Source organism: Saimiri boliviensis, chromosome 9 (assembly GCF_048565385.1).
Source record: "Saimiri boliviensis isolate mSaiBol1 chromosome 9, mSaiBol1.pri, whole genome shotgun sequence".
Lineage (NCBI taxonomy): Eukaryota > Metazoa > Chordata > Mammalia > Primates > Cebidae > Saimiri > Saimiri boliviensis.
Window position 1 is genome coordinate 78,807,039 of NC_133457.1, and position 16,383 is coordinate 78,823,421.

The 16,383-nt window shown below is 41.6% G+C and overlaps 1 protein-coding gene across 2 annotated transcripts in view; it reads left to right on the plus strand.

Moving 5' to 3' along the window:
- DZANK1 (double zinc ribbon and ankyrin repeat domains 1) overlaps positions 1 to 16,383 on the plus strand; it is an 80,350-nt gene that overhangs the window by 26,276 nt on the left and 37,691 nt on the right. For both annotated transcript variants that reach the window (XM_074406195.1, XM_003933169.4), the window contains 2 exons: positions 2,007 to 2,124; positions 11,468 to 11,581. In XM_074406195.1, coding sequence (XP_074262296.1) covers positions 2,007 to 2,124; positions 11,468 to 11,581 — 232 coding nt within the window. The remainder of the gene's footprint in view (positions 1 to 2,006; positions 2,125 to 11,467; positions 11,582 to 16,383) is intronic.

The following is a 16,383-nucleotide window of genomic DNA, read 5'->3' on the forward strand; positions in this document are numbered from 1 at the left end:
TCTTTTGAGCAACATGTAGTTAGGTCTTGCTTTTTTTTTTTTTTTTTTTTTTTTTTTTTTGAGACGGAGTTTCGCTCTTGTTACCCAGGCTGGAGTGCAATGGCGCGGTCTCGGCTCACCTCAACCTCCGCCTCCTGGGTTCAGGCAATTCTCCTGCCTCAGCCTCCTGAGTAGCTGGGAGTACAGGCAAGCGCCACCATGCCCAGCTAATTTTTTGTATTTTTAGTAGAGACGGGGTTTCACCATGTTGATCAGGACGGTCTTGATCTCATGACCTCGTGATCCACCCGCCTCGGCCTCCCAAAGTGCTGGGATTACAGGCTTGAGCCACCGCGCCCGGCAGGTCTTGCTTTTTAAAAAACTGTGTCTGACAATGCCTACGTTCTAATTGGGGTATTTAGAGTATATATAGTGTATTCTTACTGATACCTCAGTAAATATGAATTTTTTCCACTTTGGTGGTGTAAGCATGAGCTTCCCAGCCCTATGTGAATCCTGGATATTGTTTTCTGTGTGCCCCTTTGGGATTTACTTTCTGACCTTGAGTGGTTTCTTCCATCACATGCACTCATCAGGTACCCAGATGAAGACTTGAGGGTGACCCTCTGCAAAACTCTGAGGCTCTCCCTGCAGCTCTTCTCTGGTACTCTTTCCTAAAAGCTCCAGCTACCTTGACCTTCTGAGATTCCCAGCTCTGTGCCCTCAGTTCAAATCAGAGGAATGAGAGAGTCATATTGTACTTCACGAGCTTTGGGCATAGAAAAGAGGAAACTGTTGTTGCCCTGGTAGGTGGGCCCATGCTGGAGATGTGGTGAAACCTTGGTGCCATGGTGCAGTAAAGAAGGACTAAAGACGGCCGGGCGTGGTGGCTCAAGCTTGTAATCCCAGCACTTTGGGAGGCCGAGGCGGGTGGATCACGAGGTCGAGAGATCGAGACCATCCTGGTCAACATGGTGAAACCCCGTCTCTACTAAAAATACAAAAAATTAGCTGGGCATGGTGGCACGTGCCTGTAATCCCAGCTACTCAGGAGGCTGAGGCAGGAGAATTGCCTGATCCCAGGAGGCGGAGGTTGCGGTGAGCCGAGATCGCGCCATTGCACTCCAGCCTGGGTAACAAGAGCGAAACTCCGTCTCAAAAAAAAAAAAAAAAAAAAAAAAAAAGAAGGACTAAAGAGAATAAGAATATGGGAAGTGAGCTCAACTCCAGTGGGACGTGAGTTCAACTCCAGTCTCCAGTGGAGAGTGGTGTGGGACACCAGGCAATCCAGTGCACAGTATCTAAGCCTCAAAGTTGCCAAGGAGCAGATCAGATAGATAAGTCACAGGATCAGGAGCCCAACTTGTCTGGAAAGGCATGGCAGTAGCAGCGCACATACAGGGCAGCCCAATTCTAAGAATGTTCTTACTTTGGTGGATAGCCAGAACCTATTTAGGTAAATAGGAGCTAAATGATTGGTCTGGCTGCCTAAGAAATGGGGCCAGATGCTGTTGAATTTGATATGGGGCAGGGCCTGAGGACACTAAGCTAAAGTGGGCAAAGAAAAAGAATAGGTTTAATGCACAAGTAAGAACTGTCCCTTAGACTGGGCTCAGTGGCAGGAAATCAGAAAAGCATAATATAAAAATTACTGGAATTCCCAGAGCTTACCCTTATATACATCAAATCCAATGTGACAGGACAGACAGAGCCCAACCAAGAAGTGGGGTCAAGGCTGCTGATGAACTTCTTGCCATGATCAGGAAGTTAAATGGGCTTGGCCTATGTGGAAAGGACACCAGAGCATTCAGCTGTGAGGCCACTTTCTAATAAAATGACCTGGAGAAGTATTTCTAACAAAGTGACCTAGAGAAGTTCAAGATGGAACTTGAACTTGTTCCATAGCCGTCGAGAGTGGTCTGCTTTTATTTTGTGCTTAAAACTGTTTGAACACTTTTGGATTTTTACCAGTCTTCTTAGCATTGACCTACCAGAACATGGCCAACCAGGAACCTGTTTTGTTGTAGGTGTGCCCACTGCCTTGCCCCCCGCCCATCAGATCCGTTTGCTCGCTTCTGTCAAGAATGTGGCTCTCCTGTCCCACCCATATTTGGCTGTCGTCTCCCACCCCCGGAAGGAGCTCAGGTGAGCAGCAGAATTCTTAAAAACGTCTTTCCTTGGTTGATCTGATCTTTATTTGCAGCAGTAACACCGTGCTTGGTACACGTGAACCACACACATAAATACTCGTGGAAGAATTTTTGGCTGGTTGAATTCTTACAGACTCCTACTTAAGCATAAAAAAACTTATTTACAATGCTGTGTCTTTTGTGTGGCCTGCCAGAAGCACAGACTCAAAAAAGATTGGAATCTTACTATTTTAATGAGGCATGCATGGATACGTAAATGTTTTTTACTCATTTGATAACTCTGCTCATATCCTGGGTGTAATAAGGAAATATATTCTAGAAATTAATGAAAAGAAGTACCAATTACTTTATGTCTCTATATATCTATGTATCCTTAAGGTGTATTATTCTGTCCAAAGAATCTATAGATTGATCTGTGTATTTAAATTTAATAGCTTTGGCTGATTAAGGGTAGATAATAATTGATATTATGTCACTACTAATTTTGGAGGTAGTTAAAAAATATATTTGGCTTGCTAAAAATTAAAACCTTTACCAAAATGTGTTCATTTTTTGAGCGCTTGAAATTTTGGGGATTTTTATTACACTGGAAATAAAGCGATAAAAATAAAATAAAGGAATCTGTGATACTGAGTGAAAAATTACCATTTGAAAAAAGATAGTTACTAAGAAAAAGTCACTAATTGAGTGAGTTCGAAGTCCAAGGTTTTGATTTGAGTTATGCCTCAAGCAAGGGCTCAGGCATTAAATGGCTATCTGTTTTAATATTCTTCTAATATATTGCTCAAGATTTTTGTAGAAGTTGATTTAATTTACTTCGGTGATACATTTTGAATTCCTTAAAGATTTTGCTAATATATAATGGCAGAATCTTAGGAAATACGTGTGGGAGTTGATTTTAAATAAAAACAGACTATAACACCAAATTGGGCCAAATTCATTGTGTGCAGCTTGTAGAGATTCTGGACTAAATGTGTTAGTGAAAGAAGACAATACAGAAAACAAAATATGAACAAGTCCCATTGGTTTGATTTTTCTCTGTTTATATTAGTTGGTGCAATACCAAAATTATTTTCTACTTGCCTGGAAAGGGATTTTCACAACTAACTTGGTTTTTACAAGGAGGAAAGGTTATCAGCGATTATAAATATTTAACACGATGAGCTTTAAAACACCTAGATTGCCCCCAATTACATTTCTATTAGTGCAACAATAGGCTTTAATGTATAACACTTTGTAATTTAAGCTCACAACCATTTATCAAGTACTTACTGTGTCCTGCTCTGAGCTGGGCTTCTGGGATTCAAAGGAGCAAGATCCTACTTCTAGACCCAAGACTCTTGGAGAGTCTCAGTAAAGAGATGCAGAGGTGCGTGCCCTCCTCTCTCTTTGCTCTTGTGATGTGAGCTAACCTGTAGGACACCTGGTTGTGCTGAACTCTGTGAAGTGTTGTCTGTGGATGCTTCTCAGTGAGTTCCACTGGCACCCCAGCCAGCTTCCCAGCTAGTCTCTCGGGCATCCCAGTAGCAGCTTTCCAGTTCTGCCTGTTCCCTAGATGAGGAGTTCCTAATAAGTTCCACTGGATCCCAGTGGGCTGCTTTTTCCTTGCCAGCTCTGATATGTGTCACCTCAGTGAACTTCTCTGCCATCCAGTGGGTGACAGCCACACTCAATTCAATGAAGTCTGATTCCAGCCTTAGGTGTGGGGCAAAGTAAGTGCCTCTTCCAAATTTGATCCTCCTTGGGCTCTCTGTCTCAGCCATAGAGGTAGGGGATCCTCCCTGTGTTTGGAATTTCTGTATATTACTCATTAGTAGTTAAGCCCTGGCTACTAGTTAATAATTATTTATATGAACATTTCCTGTTCAAATTACTTGTGGTTTCTATCTCCTGATTGGACTCTGACTGAAACAGAATTGGTACTGGGAATTGGTCCCAGGAAATAAACTTGTGAACAGGGGATTTTGGAAGTGGTTTGGTCTTTTCCTTTGCTTGGGAGCAGTACTGAGCTCCTTGCCAATGGGAAATGGGACACTTTTGATCCATAGCATGAGGGGACATCACAGTTAATCACGCTGACACCTATGGCTAATTGTGATGAAGTGCCAACTGAAGCAAGTGTCTTGAGTGGCCAAGTAGCTGCTGCATTTGACTCTATGACAGTGACAATGACTATGACTACAAAAACTGTGGAGGATGTATTCTTCTGAGTCCTTGGGAGCATTCACAGAAAGAAATCGACAAGCTCAAGACCTTTGAGTCATAGTGCAGGAGCCAGAGATCTCCTATGACAGCTCAAAATAATCTATTGCTTATAGCTTCAGGGTTATATTGATGAAAATCAAACAAAAATTACATTGTGTATGTTGGGAACTTACAATGTCAGTTACATTCACCTGATCACCACATTTCTTATGTGAAAGTTAGGCCATTAATTGGGAAAGAATGTGATCCTGAAACTCAGATCGAGATGGCAGGTGGGACCCAGATGAAACTAACGGTCTTGTATCCTTGTCACTCTGTGCCTCCTGGCCAATGGATGTAATTTGCTCTTATGTCTGAGGATGCCCGTCTGTCTGAGGATACCAGCCTTCATTTGCTTGAACTGTTTGTGATAATCTCACCTGGGCAGATGGCTTGAAAGGGGGTGTTTATTCTCCTCACAGGTTGTTGCGGGTGGTTTAGACCCATCACAACCACCTGTCACATTCTAGGAACCCAACCCAGCATGCTGTAGGAGGACAGGTGCATTCTGTAATTCAGGAGGAAATAACTTACACACACAAAGAGGAAGATTTTATTAACATATAGTAGCAGAGTCTTGGGGAATATGTGTGTGACTAGATTCTAAATAGAGACAGTGTAACATGAAACTGGTATAAATTCATATAAGTTACCTCCTTAAAGGACCTATCTCCAAATATAATAACATTGGCAGTTGAGGCTTCAATATAATGAATCCTGGGGGACACAGTTTAGTCCATAACACCCAGCATCATGTGGAGCAGGGAATACAAAGACTTAGGCAAATAGAAAGTTGGAGTGGGTTTGATATGTGCGTCTTGCACCCCTGACTCTTACCTACGTTTCACAAGAAGGCCCAGAAGACACTTCCATCACTAAGATATCAAGGCATACATTAACAAGAGGAGCAGCTACATCCTTAAAAAGTTTGGTGGCTGCTTTCCTTTATAGGCCAGATATGATCATGGGGGATGCTGCTATTTAGATGGGCTCCCTGATCTCATTGGATCTAGTGAGATCCCAGAGTGGAAGAAGTCAAGTGGCAGCCCTTAACTGCCAAAGACAAGGACAGCCATGATGTTTAGTAAGAGGAATCTGATCGTGGGATTCCTAGGAATGATAGATGGGCAGTCTCCTGGTATATTGCTTGGTCTGTATAATTGAAAAATGCTAGGTCATGTAGCTAAAAACTGACTTGAGCCACTGCGTTGGAGCAACCAAGTTTCTCTCACCCAGTTTCTAGAAGTAAGTCAGTTCATCAATTCGGAGTCTCTTGATTGAAGGGGAAGCTGGGTCTCCTTAGGGAAGGACCCTGGAGCTTTGCAAGTACATATCAGAAATCTTCCTTGAATGCTTCCCCAAGGGGATTTGTGGCTTTCTATTGAGTGACTGTGCATTAAGGAAAAAAAATGCCCCAAACTTTGGGGGCATAATCTGATACTGGCTCTAAATTCATGCTAATTCTTGGAGATTGAAAACACGACTGTGGTCCGCCAGTAAAGGTGGGGCTTTAGGTGCTCAGGTGATGGATGGAGTCTTAATCTCAACTCTGACCTGTAGTTGTTGCTTCAGGTATTTTGGGGGTTTGCTGTTATGTCCATGCTGTCGATTGAATCTTTGTGTCTTCCCCAAAATTCCTATGTTGAAATCCTGATCCCCAGGGTGATGGTGTTAGAAGGTTGGGTCTTAGGTCATGATGATGAACCCCTTATGAATGGGATTAGTGCCCTTATAAGAGAGGCCCAGAGGAGCTTGTTTACCCTTCCATTATATGAAGACACAGCTAAAAGGCGCCATCTGTGAAGCAGAGGGCCAAGCCCTCACCAGATACGGAATTTGCTGGCACCCTGATCTTGGATTTCTCAGCCTCCAGAACTCTGAGAAATAAATCTCTGTTGTTTACAAGCCACCCACTTTATGGTATTTTGTTATTGCAGCCTGAACAGACTAGTATGTTCATATACACTTATAATTACTGTATCTTCCTGACTTATTGACCCTTTTATCATCACAAAATGTCTCTCTTTGTTTATGCTAATACTTCTTGTCTTAAAGTCCTTTATTCTCTGATATTTATGTAGCTACTCTAGCTCTTTTATGGTTACTGTTTGCATTGTAAGTCCTTTTCTATGCTTTTACTTTCAATCTATTTGTGTCTTTGAATTTAAGGTGTTTCTAGTAGACAGCATGTAGTTGGGTCTTGTGTTATATCTTTTGCTATTTTTAGTGTGACATTTTAATGCTTCTGTTGATTTTTTTTTTACTAGTTTAAAAGTTACCTTAAGCACTAGAGATTACAATATAGACTTAATTTATCACATTCTATTTTATTTAATTTTGCTTTTTAATTTTTGTGAGTATATAATAGGTATATGTATCTATGGGTACATGAGATGTTTTGATGCAGGGATGCAATACATAATAATCACATCATGGAAGATGGGGTGTGTCACAGTCCATTTTAGAATAATTTCACTCAATTCTACGAAAATATAGAAATGTCACTCCTGTCCCCTTTGTTTCTATTTCTTTTCTTTTTTGAGACGGAATCTCCTTGTGTTACCCAGGCTGGAATGAGTGCAGTGGCACAATCTCGGCTCACTGCAACATCTGCCTCCCGGATTCAAGCGATTCTCCTGTCTCAGCCTCCTGAGTAGCTGGGATTACAGGCATGCACCACCACACCCAACTAATTTTTGTATTTTTTGTAGAGACAGGGTTTCACTGTATTGGCCAGGCTGGTTGGTCTTGAATTCCTAACCTCAAGTGATTCCCCCGACCCCCCACCCAGCCTCCCAAAGTGCTGGGATTACAGGTATGAGCCATTGCACCCCGCCCCTTTCTTTCTTTTTCTTAACATTGCTTAAGTATCCTCTTCCTTTCTTTATCTTTCATGTAATTGCCATATATATTGCATCTATATATGTTACAAACTAAAAAATGCAGTGTTATACAATCATGTCATTTAAAGAAGATGAGATAAAATGTCTACGGAGTCATTTATATCTGCCCTCATATTTATTATATCTGATCTTCTCACATCTTCCTGCGAACTCAAGTGATCATCTAGTGTCATTTCCTTTCAGCTTGAAGAACTTCCTCCAGTATTTCTTGTGAGATATGTCTGCTAGCCATTTCTCTGTGTCTTTGTGTATGTCAGAATATTGATTTTGCCTTCATTTTTGAGGGTTGGTTTGCTGCAGATGTAATTCTGGTTTAGCAATTATTTTCTCTTTCAGTCTTTTGAATTTTCATTCTACTGCCTTCTGCCCCCCCCCATTGTTTTTGATGCATAAGTAGTTTTTTCTCTTGCTACTTTCAATATTTTCTCTTTGTCTTTGACCTTCAGCAGTCTGATTATAATGTGTTTAAATGTGGTCTCTTTGTGTTTGTCTTTCTTGGGATTGATTGAGCTTATTGCATCTGCTGAGTTTTGGTTTTCCCCCAATGTGGGAGATATTGGCCATGTTTCTTTAATTCTTTTTCTGTTCCTTTTTCTCTCTCCTTTGCACATATGTTGCTGTGCTTGATTTTGCCCCATAGGTTTTTTGATGTTCTGCTTATTTTCTTCAGTCTTTTTTCTCTCTGTTCTTCAGATTAGATAATTTGTGTTGTTGGGCTATATGTTCAAGTTCACCGATTCTTTCATCTGATATCTGATCTGATGTTGAGTCCCTCTGGCAATTAAAAAAATTTACTTTACTTTTCAACTCCAGGCTTTGATTTAATTCTTTTTTAAAAAAATACTTTCTGTCTCTCTATTGAGGTTCCCTATCAATCAGATCATTATCATCATACTTTAATTTTTATCAAAGATGGTTTCCTTTGCTTCTTTGAACATTAAAAAAAAATAACTGCTTTGAAATCTCTGTCTACTAAATCCAGCATCTAAAGGCACTCACATAATTTCTGTGGACTCTTGACTATTTTTTCCTTGAGTGTAGGCCACTTTAATTTTTGCATGTCTCATAATTTTTTTCTTGACTACTTCAGGTAGCATATTCTGGCAACTTTGGATTCTGACTTTTTTCCCTGAAGGTTGTTGATTTGTGTTTGGTTTACTTGGATTAAATCTTTAATGTCTGTCTCCCCTGCAATGTGTGACCACTAGTGTCAGGCTTTTTATTTTTTAATTTTTTTCTTAATTAGAGAAGTAAAGAAACAAAAGAATGACTACTCCACAGACAGAACAGCAGCTTTTTAAAACAATTATACTTTAAGTTCTGGGATACATGTGTAGAACATGCAGATTTGTTACATAGGTGTACGCATGCCACGGTGCTTTGGTGCACCCATCAACCATCATCTAGGTTTTAAGCCCCGCATGCATTAGGTATTTTTCCTAATGCCTTCCCTCCGCTTGTGCCCCGCTTCCTGACAGGCCCTGGTATGTGATGTTCCCCTCCCTGTGCCCGTGTGTTCTCATTGTTCAACTCCCACTTATGAGTGAGAAAATGAGGTGTTTGGTGTTTGGTTTTCTGTTCCAGTTTGTTGAGAATGATGGCTTCCAGCTTCATCCATGTCTCTGCAAAGGACATGAACTTATTATTTTAATGGCTGCAGAGTATTCCATGGTGTATACATACACATTTTCTTTATCCAGTCTATCATTGATGGGCATTTGGGTTGGTTCTAAGACCACTATAGTAAATAGTAGAGCACCAGCTTTTTCTTGCTCTTATATTTAAGCCTCATGTTACTTTTAGGTTAGCATATCTTAGTGTTCAGTTAGCCAGAGATTGTGCTCAGGTAGCTCCATCCAGGAAGGCCTCCACTCCCTGCTGATGGATCTGTATGTCAGCTGGGTAGCTTTCAAACTTAAGGCTATTTTCGAGCCCCAGCTTTTTCTTTATGCTGAGCTCTCTTGCATCTCTATGTGCAGTTCCTGGGAAGCCCAGACAACAATCACACAGGGCATAGTGCTCTTTTCTGCAGCTCAGTCATTTTCAGGAAATTCTCAATCTGTTATCTGCCTGTTGATGATTCAGGGTGCTGAAGTAGTTTCTTTTGGACAGCATTATCTGACTGCCTCAGCCTCCCGAGTAGCTGGGACTACAGCATGCACTGCCACACCTGGCTAATTTTGTATTTTTAGTAGAGACGGAGTTTCATCATCTTGGCCAGACTGGTCTCAGGGTTTCATTATCTTGGCCAGTGCTGTGTGGGTGGCTTGGGCCTACTCTTGGTTTATACCGCTCCTGTGCATACCTCCAGTCAACTAAGGATATATGGAGAGCTATGAAGCCCCTATCATTGAATTACCTCCTGGAACTGCATGTTAAATCCCAGGCCAGTTTGCCAGTCAGTGCATCAATTAACCTCGAACAGGCTCATTACCTCAGACTGGGGGACTACTGGTCTTCCTTGTTTGCCTGCCACCAAAATTGTCACCTTAACAGTACTCCAAATCAAGTGAGCCGTGCCCATCAGAGTCACAAAACTTCCAATTTTCACAGCCTGCCCTGCCCGGGTGGAATCACCACACTGACAAAGCTAGGGGAGGAGGGAGCAGCCCACACAACCACACAGAGCTTAGTGTTCTTTTCTGCAGTTCAGTCATTTTCAGGAACTTCTCAATTTGTTGTCTGCCTTTTGATGACTTTCAGGTTGCCGAAGTGCTTGCTTTTTGACAGCATTGTCTGACTGTGTGATTATTATTATTATTATTGTTTTTTGAGACAGAGTCTTGGTCTTGTCACCCAGACTGGAATGCAGTGATGTGATCTCCACTCAATGCAACCTGCAGCTCCTGGCTTCAAGCAATTCTCTCACTTCAGCCTCCCAGGTAGCTGGGATTACAGGCACCTGCCACCATGCCTGGCTACTTTTTGTATTTTTTTTTTTTTTTTTTTTTTTTTTTTTGAGATGGAGTTTTGCTCTTGTTACCCAGGCTGGAGTGCAATGGCGCGATCTCGGCTCACCGCAACCTCCGCCTCCTGGGTTCAGGCAATTCTCCTGTCTCAGCCTCCTGAGTAGCTGGGATTATAGGCACGCGCCACCATGCCCAGCTAATTTTTTGTATTTTTAGTAGAGACGGGGTTTCACCATGTTGACCAGGATGGTCTCGATCTCTTGACCTCGTGATCCACCCGCCTCGGCCTCCCAAAGTGCTGGGATTACAGGCTTGAGCCACCGCGCCCGGCCCTTTTTGTATTTTTAATAGAGCCGGGATTTCGCCATGTTGGCCAGGCTGGTCTCGAACTTCTGACCTCAGGTGATCCGCCCACCTTGGCCTCCCAAACCGCTGGGATTACAGACGTGAGCCACCGCGCCAGGTCTGAGATTCCTTCTAGGAAAGAGGATTTATAGACCTCCTCATTCTATCATGCTATAAATTAATTTCCTATGGATATTTTTCTTTTTTTAACATCTCTCTTCTCTATAATGAACATGTTTTTACTCTTAATAGGAATAAAATAATAAGAAATGTAATATTGCTATTTTATTTTCTATTATTTACTTATTTTATTTTATTTTATTTTATTTTTGAGACGGAGTTTCGCTCGTTACCCAGGCTGGAGTGCAATGGCGCGATCTCGGCTCACCGCAACCTCCGCCTCCTGGGTTCAGGCAATTCTCCTGCCTCAGCCTCCTGAGTAGCTGGGATTACAGGCACGTGCCACCATGCCCAGCTAATTTTTTTGTATTTTTAGTAGAGACGGGGTTCCACCATGATGACCAGGATGGTCTCGATCTCTGGACCTCATGATCCACCCACCTCGGCCTCCCAAAGTGCTGGGATTACAGGCTTGAGCCACCACGCCTGTTCCTATTATTTACTTTTTAATTGACATAACAATTGTACATATTTATGGGATATGTGGTATTATTTGATACAATGTGCAGTGGTCAAGTCAGAGTAATTAGCATATCTTTATAAAGGTAATTATTTTAAAAATTGTTTTACAAAAACAAATCAAACCTTACATTCTCCCATCCAAGTACTAACCAAGCCCGACTTGCCTAGCTTTTGAGATCAGATGTGATCCGGAGTGTTCAGGGTGGTATACCTGTAGACCAAACCTTATATTCTAACATCTATTCATGCCTTCAGTTTTTACATGCAAGATAAACTGGACTTTTTCCTTGTGCAGATGGGCTTATGTGCAGAATGCAGAAACTTGGTACCCATGAACACTCCTATCTGCGTGGTGTGTGAGGCCCCTCTTGCCCTACAGCTGCAGCCACAGGCAAGCCTCCATTTGAAGGTAACAAAATGAGATTCTGTAAAAACATGAATGAAATACATAGAAAGCAATGTTTGAACAGGTATATGTCCTTTTACAGCTGGTGGGATGGGGTAATAATTTTTTTTTTTTTTTTTTTGAGACAGAGTTTTGCTCCATCACCCAGGCTGGAGTGCAGTGGCATGATCTCAGCTCACTGCAACCTCTCCCTCCTGGATTCAAGTGATTCTCCTGCCTCAACCTCCCAAGTAACTGGGACTACAGGCATGCACCACCATGCCTGGCTAAGTTTTGTATTTTTAGTAGAAAGAGGGGTTTCATCATTTTGGCCAGGCTGGTCTCAAACTCCTGACCTCAGGTGATCTGCCTGCCTCAGCCTCCCAAAGTGCTGGATTACAGGTGTGAGCCACCACGCCCAGCCAGGATGGGGTAACAATTGATAAGCTAATATACAAGAACAAAATCCATTCTCATTTTTGATAAGACATACTGTCCAAGAGTTTAACTTGCCAATAGGATCCATAATATTAAAAGAGATGGCTGGGGCGGTGGCTCATGCCTGTGATCCCAGCACTTTAGGAGGCTGAGGTAGGTGGATCACCTTGAGGTCAGGAGTTCGAGACCAGTCTGGCCAACAAGGTGAAACCCTGTCTCTACTAAAAAATACGAAAGAAATTAGCCGGGCTTGGTGGCATGCACCTGTAATCTCAGCTACTCTGGAGGCTGAGGCGGGAGAATCACTTGAACCCTGGTGGCGGAGGTTGCAGTGAGCTGAGATCATGCCACTGCACTCCAGCCTGGGCAACAGAGACTTCCTCTCAAAAAAAAAAAAAATTAAGAGAGATATGTAGGATTGTATTCCATGAACATGGATTTGGAGGACGAATTGCACTAGAGCTAACATAGACAATGTTTTACTTCATATATTTAAACTTCAACATTGCAATTAGTATTGATTTATAATCTTGTCCTTAAAGTGGTTTCATACTTTTGTTTGCTTTATTTGATTATAGGTTCTTATTATGGAGAAAAAGAATGACTAGAACTAGTCACGTGGAAGAAAAAGTTATGTATCATCACTTACATCCAAAAAACTTTGCTAGAAAAATGATATGATACTGTGAAAAATTTGTTGATAGAATCATTAAACATACAACTAAATCTTTTCTCCATTCTTCAGTTACAGTCCCATTTACGTCCTCTTTAATCCCAAGTAAAGGTCGCTAGAGGATAAAATAGATTTAATAGGCCGGGCACGGTGGCTCAAGCCTGTAATCCCAGCACTTTGGGAGGCCGAGGTGGGTGGATCACGAGGTCAAGAGATCGAGGCCATCCTGGTCAACATTGGTAAAACCCCGTCTCTACTAAAAATACAAAAAATTAGCTGGGCATGGTGGCGTGTGCCTGTAATCCCAGCTACTCAGGAGGCTGAGGCAGGAGAATTGCCTGAACCCAGGAGGCGGAGGTTGTGGTGAGCTGAGATCGCGCTATTGCACTCCAGCCTGAGTAACGAGCGAAACTCCATCTAAAAAAAAAAAGAAAAGAAAGATAGATTTAATAGAGGGAATTTGAGGGATAAAAAAATCAAGAATTTTTAGCAGTAAGGGAAATGCATGGTCTTAATATACGGGCCATAACACTTCTAAGATGGTCTTGTGGGTTGTATATGGGCAAATTGTGTTCAGAGAAAAGAGAAGTCCACTTGTCCTTCCACCTTCAAGCTCTCTTTAGCACTGAGAGTTCACAAGTGTCCAAGGCTGTGTGAGCCTTCAGAAATGAGATTTTGAAAAACTGGCCAGGCCCAAAGTCAGGTAGGGGAAAATTTACTGATCTTTTTGTTTGATGACTATTTTCAATCCTAAAATGCTTTAAAAGCTACTGCAGAAGCCAGGCTCAGTGGCTTACACCTGTAATCCCAGCACTTTGGGAGGCGGAGGTGGGTGGATCACCTGAGGGCAGGAGTTCAAGACCAGCCTGACCAACATGGAGAAACCCTGTCTCTACTAAAAATACAAAATTAGCTGGGCGTGGTGATGCATACCTATAATCCCAGCTACTCAGGAGGCTGACGTAGGAGAATTGCTTGAACCAGGGAGGGAGAGGTTGTGGTGAGCCAAGATTGCGCCATTTCTAGCCTGGGCAGCAAGAGCAAAACTCTGTCTCAAACAAAGAAACAAACAAACAAGCAAAACTACTGCAGGAAGCCACCATACAGTCCCGGAAGTCTGCCTTTAGACTTCTTACATATGGGAAAGAGAAATCTATTTTTCTCTTATTTAAGCCTCTGTTATTTTAGGTGTTCTGTCAATCACAGCAGAATTTATTCTTATTAATACATTTATTCAGGATGTTTGAAGATAATATCATTGCAAACTCTTTGGACTATTCAAAACAGAAAGAATAGGGATAAATGTTAGTTGTGATTTAAATTCAATATATGTAACAGCATCTTCAGTATCTGAAATCTAGAATTTTTTCCATTTTATGGGAAGGCAGAGAGACACAAAGGTACATGTAAGTAATTTTCCCTTCAATTTATTGTAAATCCTATATTGAGAATAAACACAAGACTTCTACAGTGATAAGTAGCATTAAATCCAGGAGTGGCTTCTTTCTTGCGGGTACTTTTTATAAGAGAGATTTTTATAACTTATGATAAGTAATAATAGGAATAATTTTACAACTTACTTCTATGTTATTGGTGGGCCAAAGTTAGGACATATAATGAGGAAACAACAATGAATTCAAAGATGAGATTCAGAAAACGTGCCTCAAAACTTTGCAAGGAGTTTGGTTTTGCTGGGCTGTAACAATCCTGGGGTGCTGTGGGTTGTGGGAGATGATCTCTTTTCTACCAGACTTAGTAGCTCAGATTTTTTCCTGTGGGCCCTGAAGGTTGAAAGCGAGGACAGGTTTTAACCAGACTTGATTTGTAGAGGGACTTTTATCATCATAACCTCTGATCCTGGAGAGAAATGCATGACTTTTCATGCCAGACAATCTCTATTACTGCTTCTACTCACAGAAGGACATCCGTTTGGAAACCCTGGCCTGCCAATCTTCATTCCAGTGCCTCTCCCAGATGTCATAACGGTGACAGGTTTTGAGTTGACATTCTTACCTAGACAGCCAGCTCTGAGGTTGGTGGGAATACTCGTGTGAACTGCTCAGGGAAGCCAACAAGCCTAACCTCCCGGCAGGCGACAGCATGCCATTGACAGCTCCCTTCCCCTTTCAGCACTGGTCTCTCGCTCATTCCACTGAGTACAAAAGCACCATCTGCTGTCTTCCTTCTGTGATGAAGACAGATTCCACGGCGGTTGCAGTCTTGTCTTGTGTGGATTTAAGGCACTATCAATGCTGAGGAATTTTGCTCTATCAGATTTTTTTTCCTGCCAGGATTAAAAGATACAGTAGCAGAAATTTCTGTATTTGACCTATGACAAAGATACCTATTTTCAGCATAAGAGAAGATTTTATAATTTACTTCTTTAAAATAATTAATACCTAATTTTTGGTAACAAATAATCCAAAGATATACTAAAAAGTGTAGAATTTCTTCACTCTACCTCCATTTCTATTTCTCTGAAATAACCAATGTTAGCAGCTTAGGGTGTCCTTTTATGTATTTTTCTAGATTCACGGAAATATATTTATATATATTCATACATTTAGATTTGGTTTGCTTTGGTTTTTTAAACAAAAATGAAATCATGTTGTATACTTTTCCTCATAACTTATTTATTTCACTTAACAAATACATCTATTGGCCATTTTCTGTTTTTTTTTTTTTTTTTTTTTTTTTTTTTTGAGGCAAAGTCTCACTCTGCCACCTAGGCTGGAGTGCAGTGGCATAGTCATGGCTTGCCACACCTGACCTCCTGGGCTCAAGTGATTGGGATCCCTCCCAAGTAGTTGGGATCACAGGCATGTGCTACCAAGCCAGGTGAATTTTTCTATTTTTTGTAGAGATGGGGTTTCACCTTGTTGCTGAGGCTGGTCTGGAACTCCTAGGCTCACGTGATCCTCCCACCTTGGCCTCCCAAAGTTCTGGAATTACAGGCATGAGCCACACCTAGCCTCCACTGGCCGTTTTCTAAAGTTGAAAACTAGTTTTACCTGTTCACCAGAAAACATTAACTGAAGACGTTTACCAAGAGGAACTACTACAGTTTCCTTTGGAATTTTTCGAGCCACATGCAGTATACCTCCAGGACTTCAGTCATCTTTGTGGTTCTTAGAATCTGTGAGGCTTAGGTCTGGGATCCTCCTGAAAACATCTGATGATTCACATGCCTGAGGCACGGGCTCCTTCAGTGAGTCCCAGCCTCTCACACAGTGATTTGGGGTTAAAACCAGTATAACCACAACTCCACATCAAGCACAATTTTAGCTTAGTCAGTTTTGACATTAAGTTTGCAATGATCTACTAGTTTGTTTTTAATATTCTTCCTTTTTAATTGTGTCAATTAAAGCTTTTCACTTGGAAGTTTGAAAATTGTTCTCTTCCTCCAGCTACTTTAAAAGGGAATGTTATATCCCAGTGACTAACTGGCTCTGTTAAATAGCTTACAACCATTCAGCTAGACAGTATGTGACAAAAGCTGTGGATGAAATGGCAAATGAGGATATTGACTTTTGAAAAGTTCTCATCAGAGGTTAAACACCCATTAACGCCATCTGAAGGTGGCCTCAATTCCACATCACCCCCACAGACATCTGTGACTTTGTGAGTGTAGTGGATTGTGATATAAAATGATTTCTAACTGTGGGTCATGGTCACTGCCCTAGAAAGAAGTGAGCCATGACATGGTGTCAAAAGT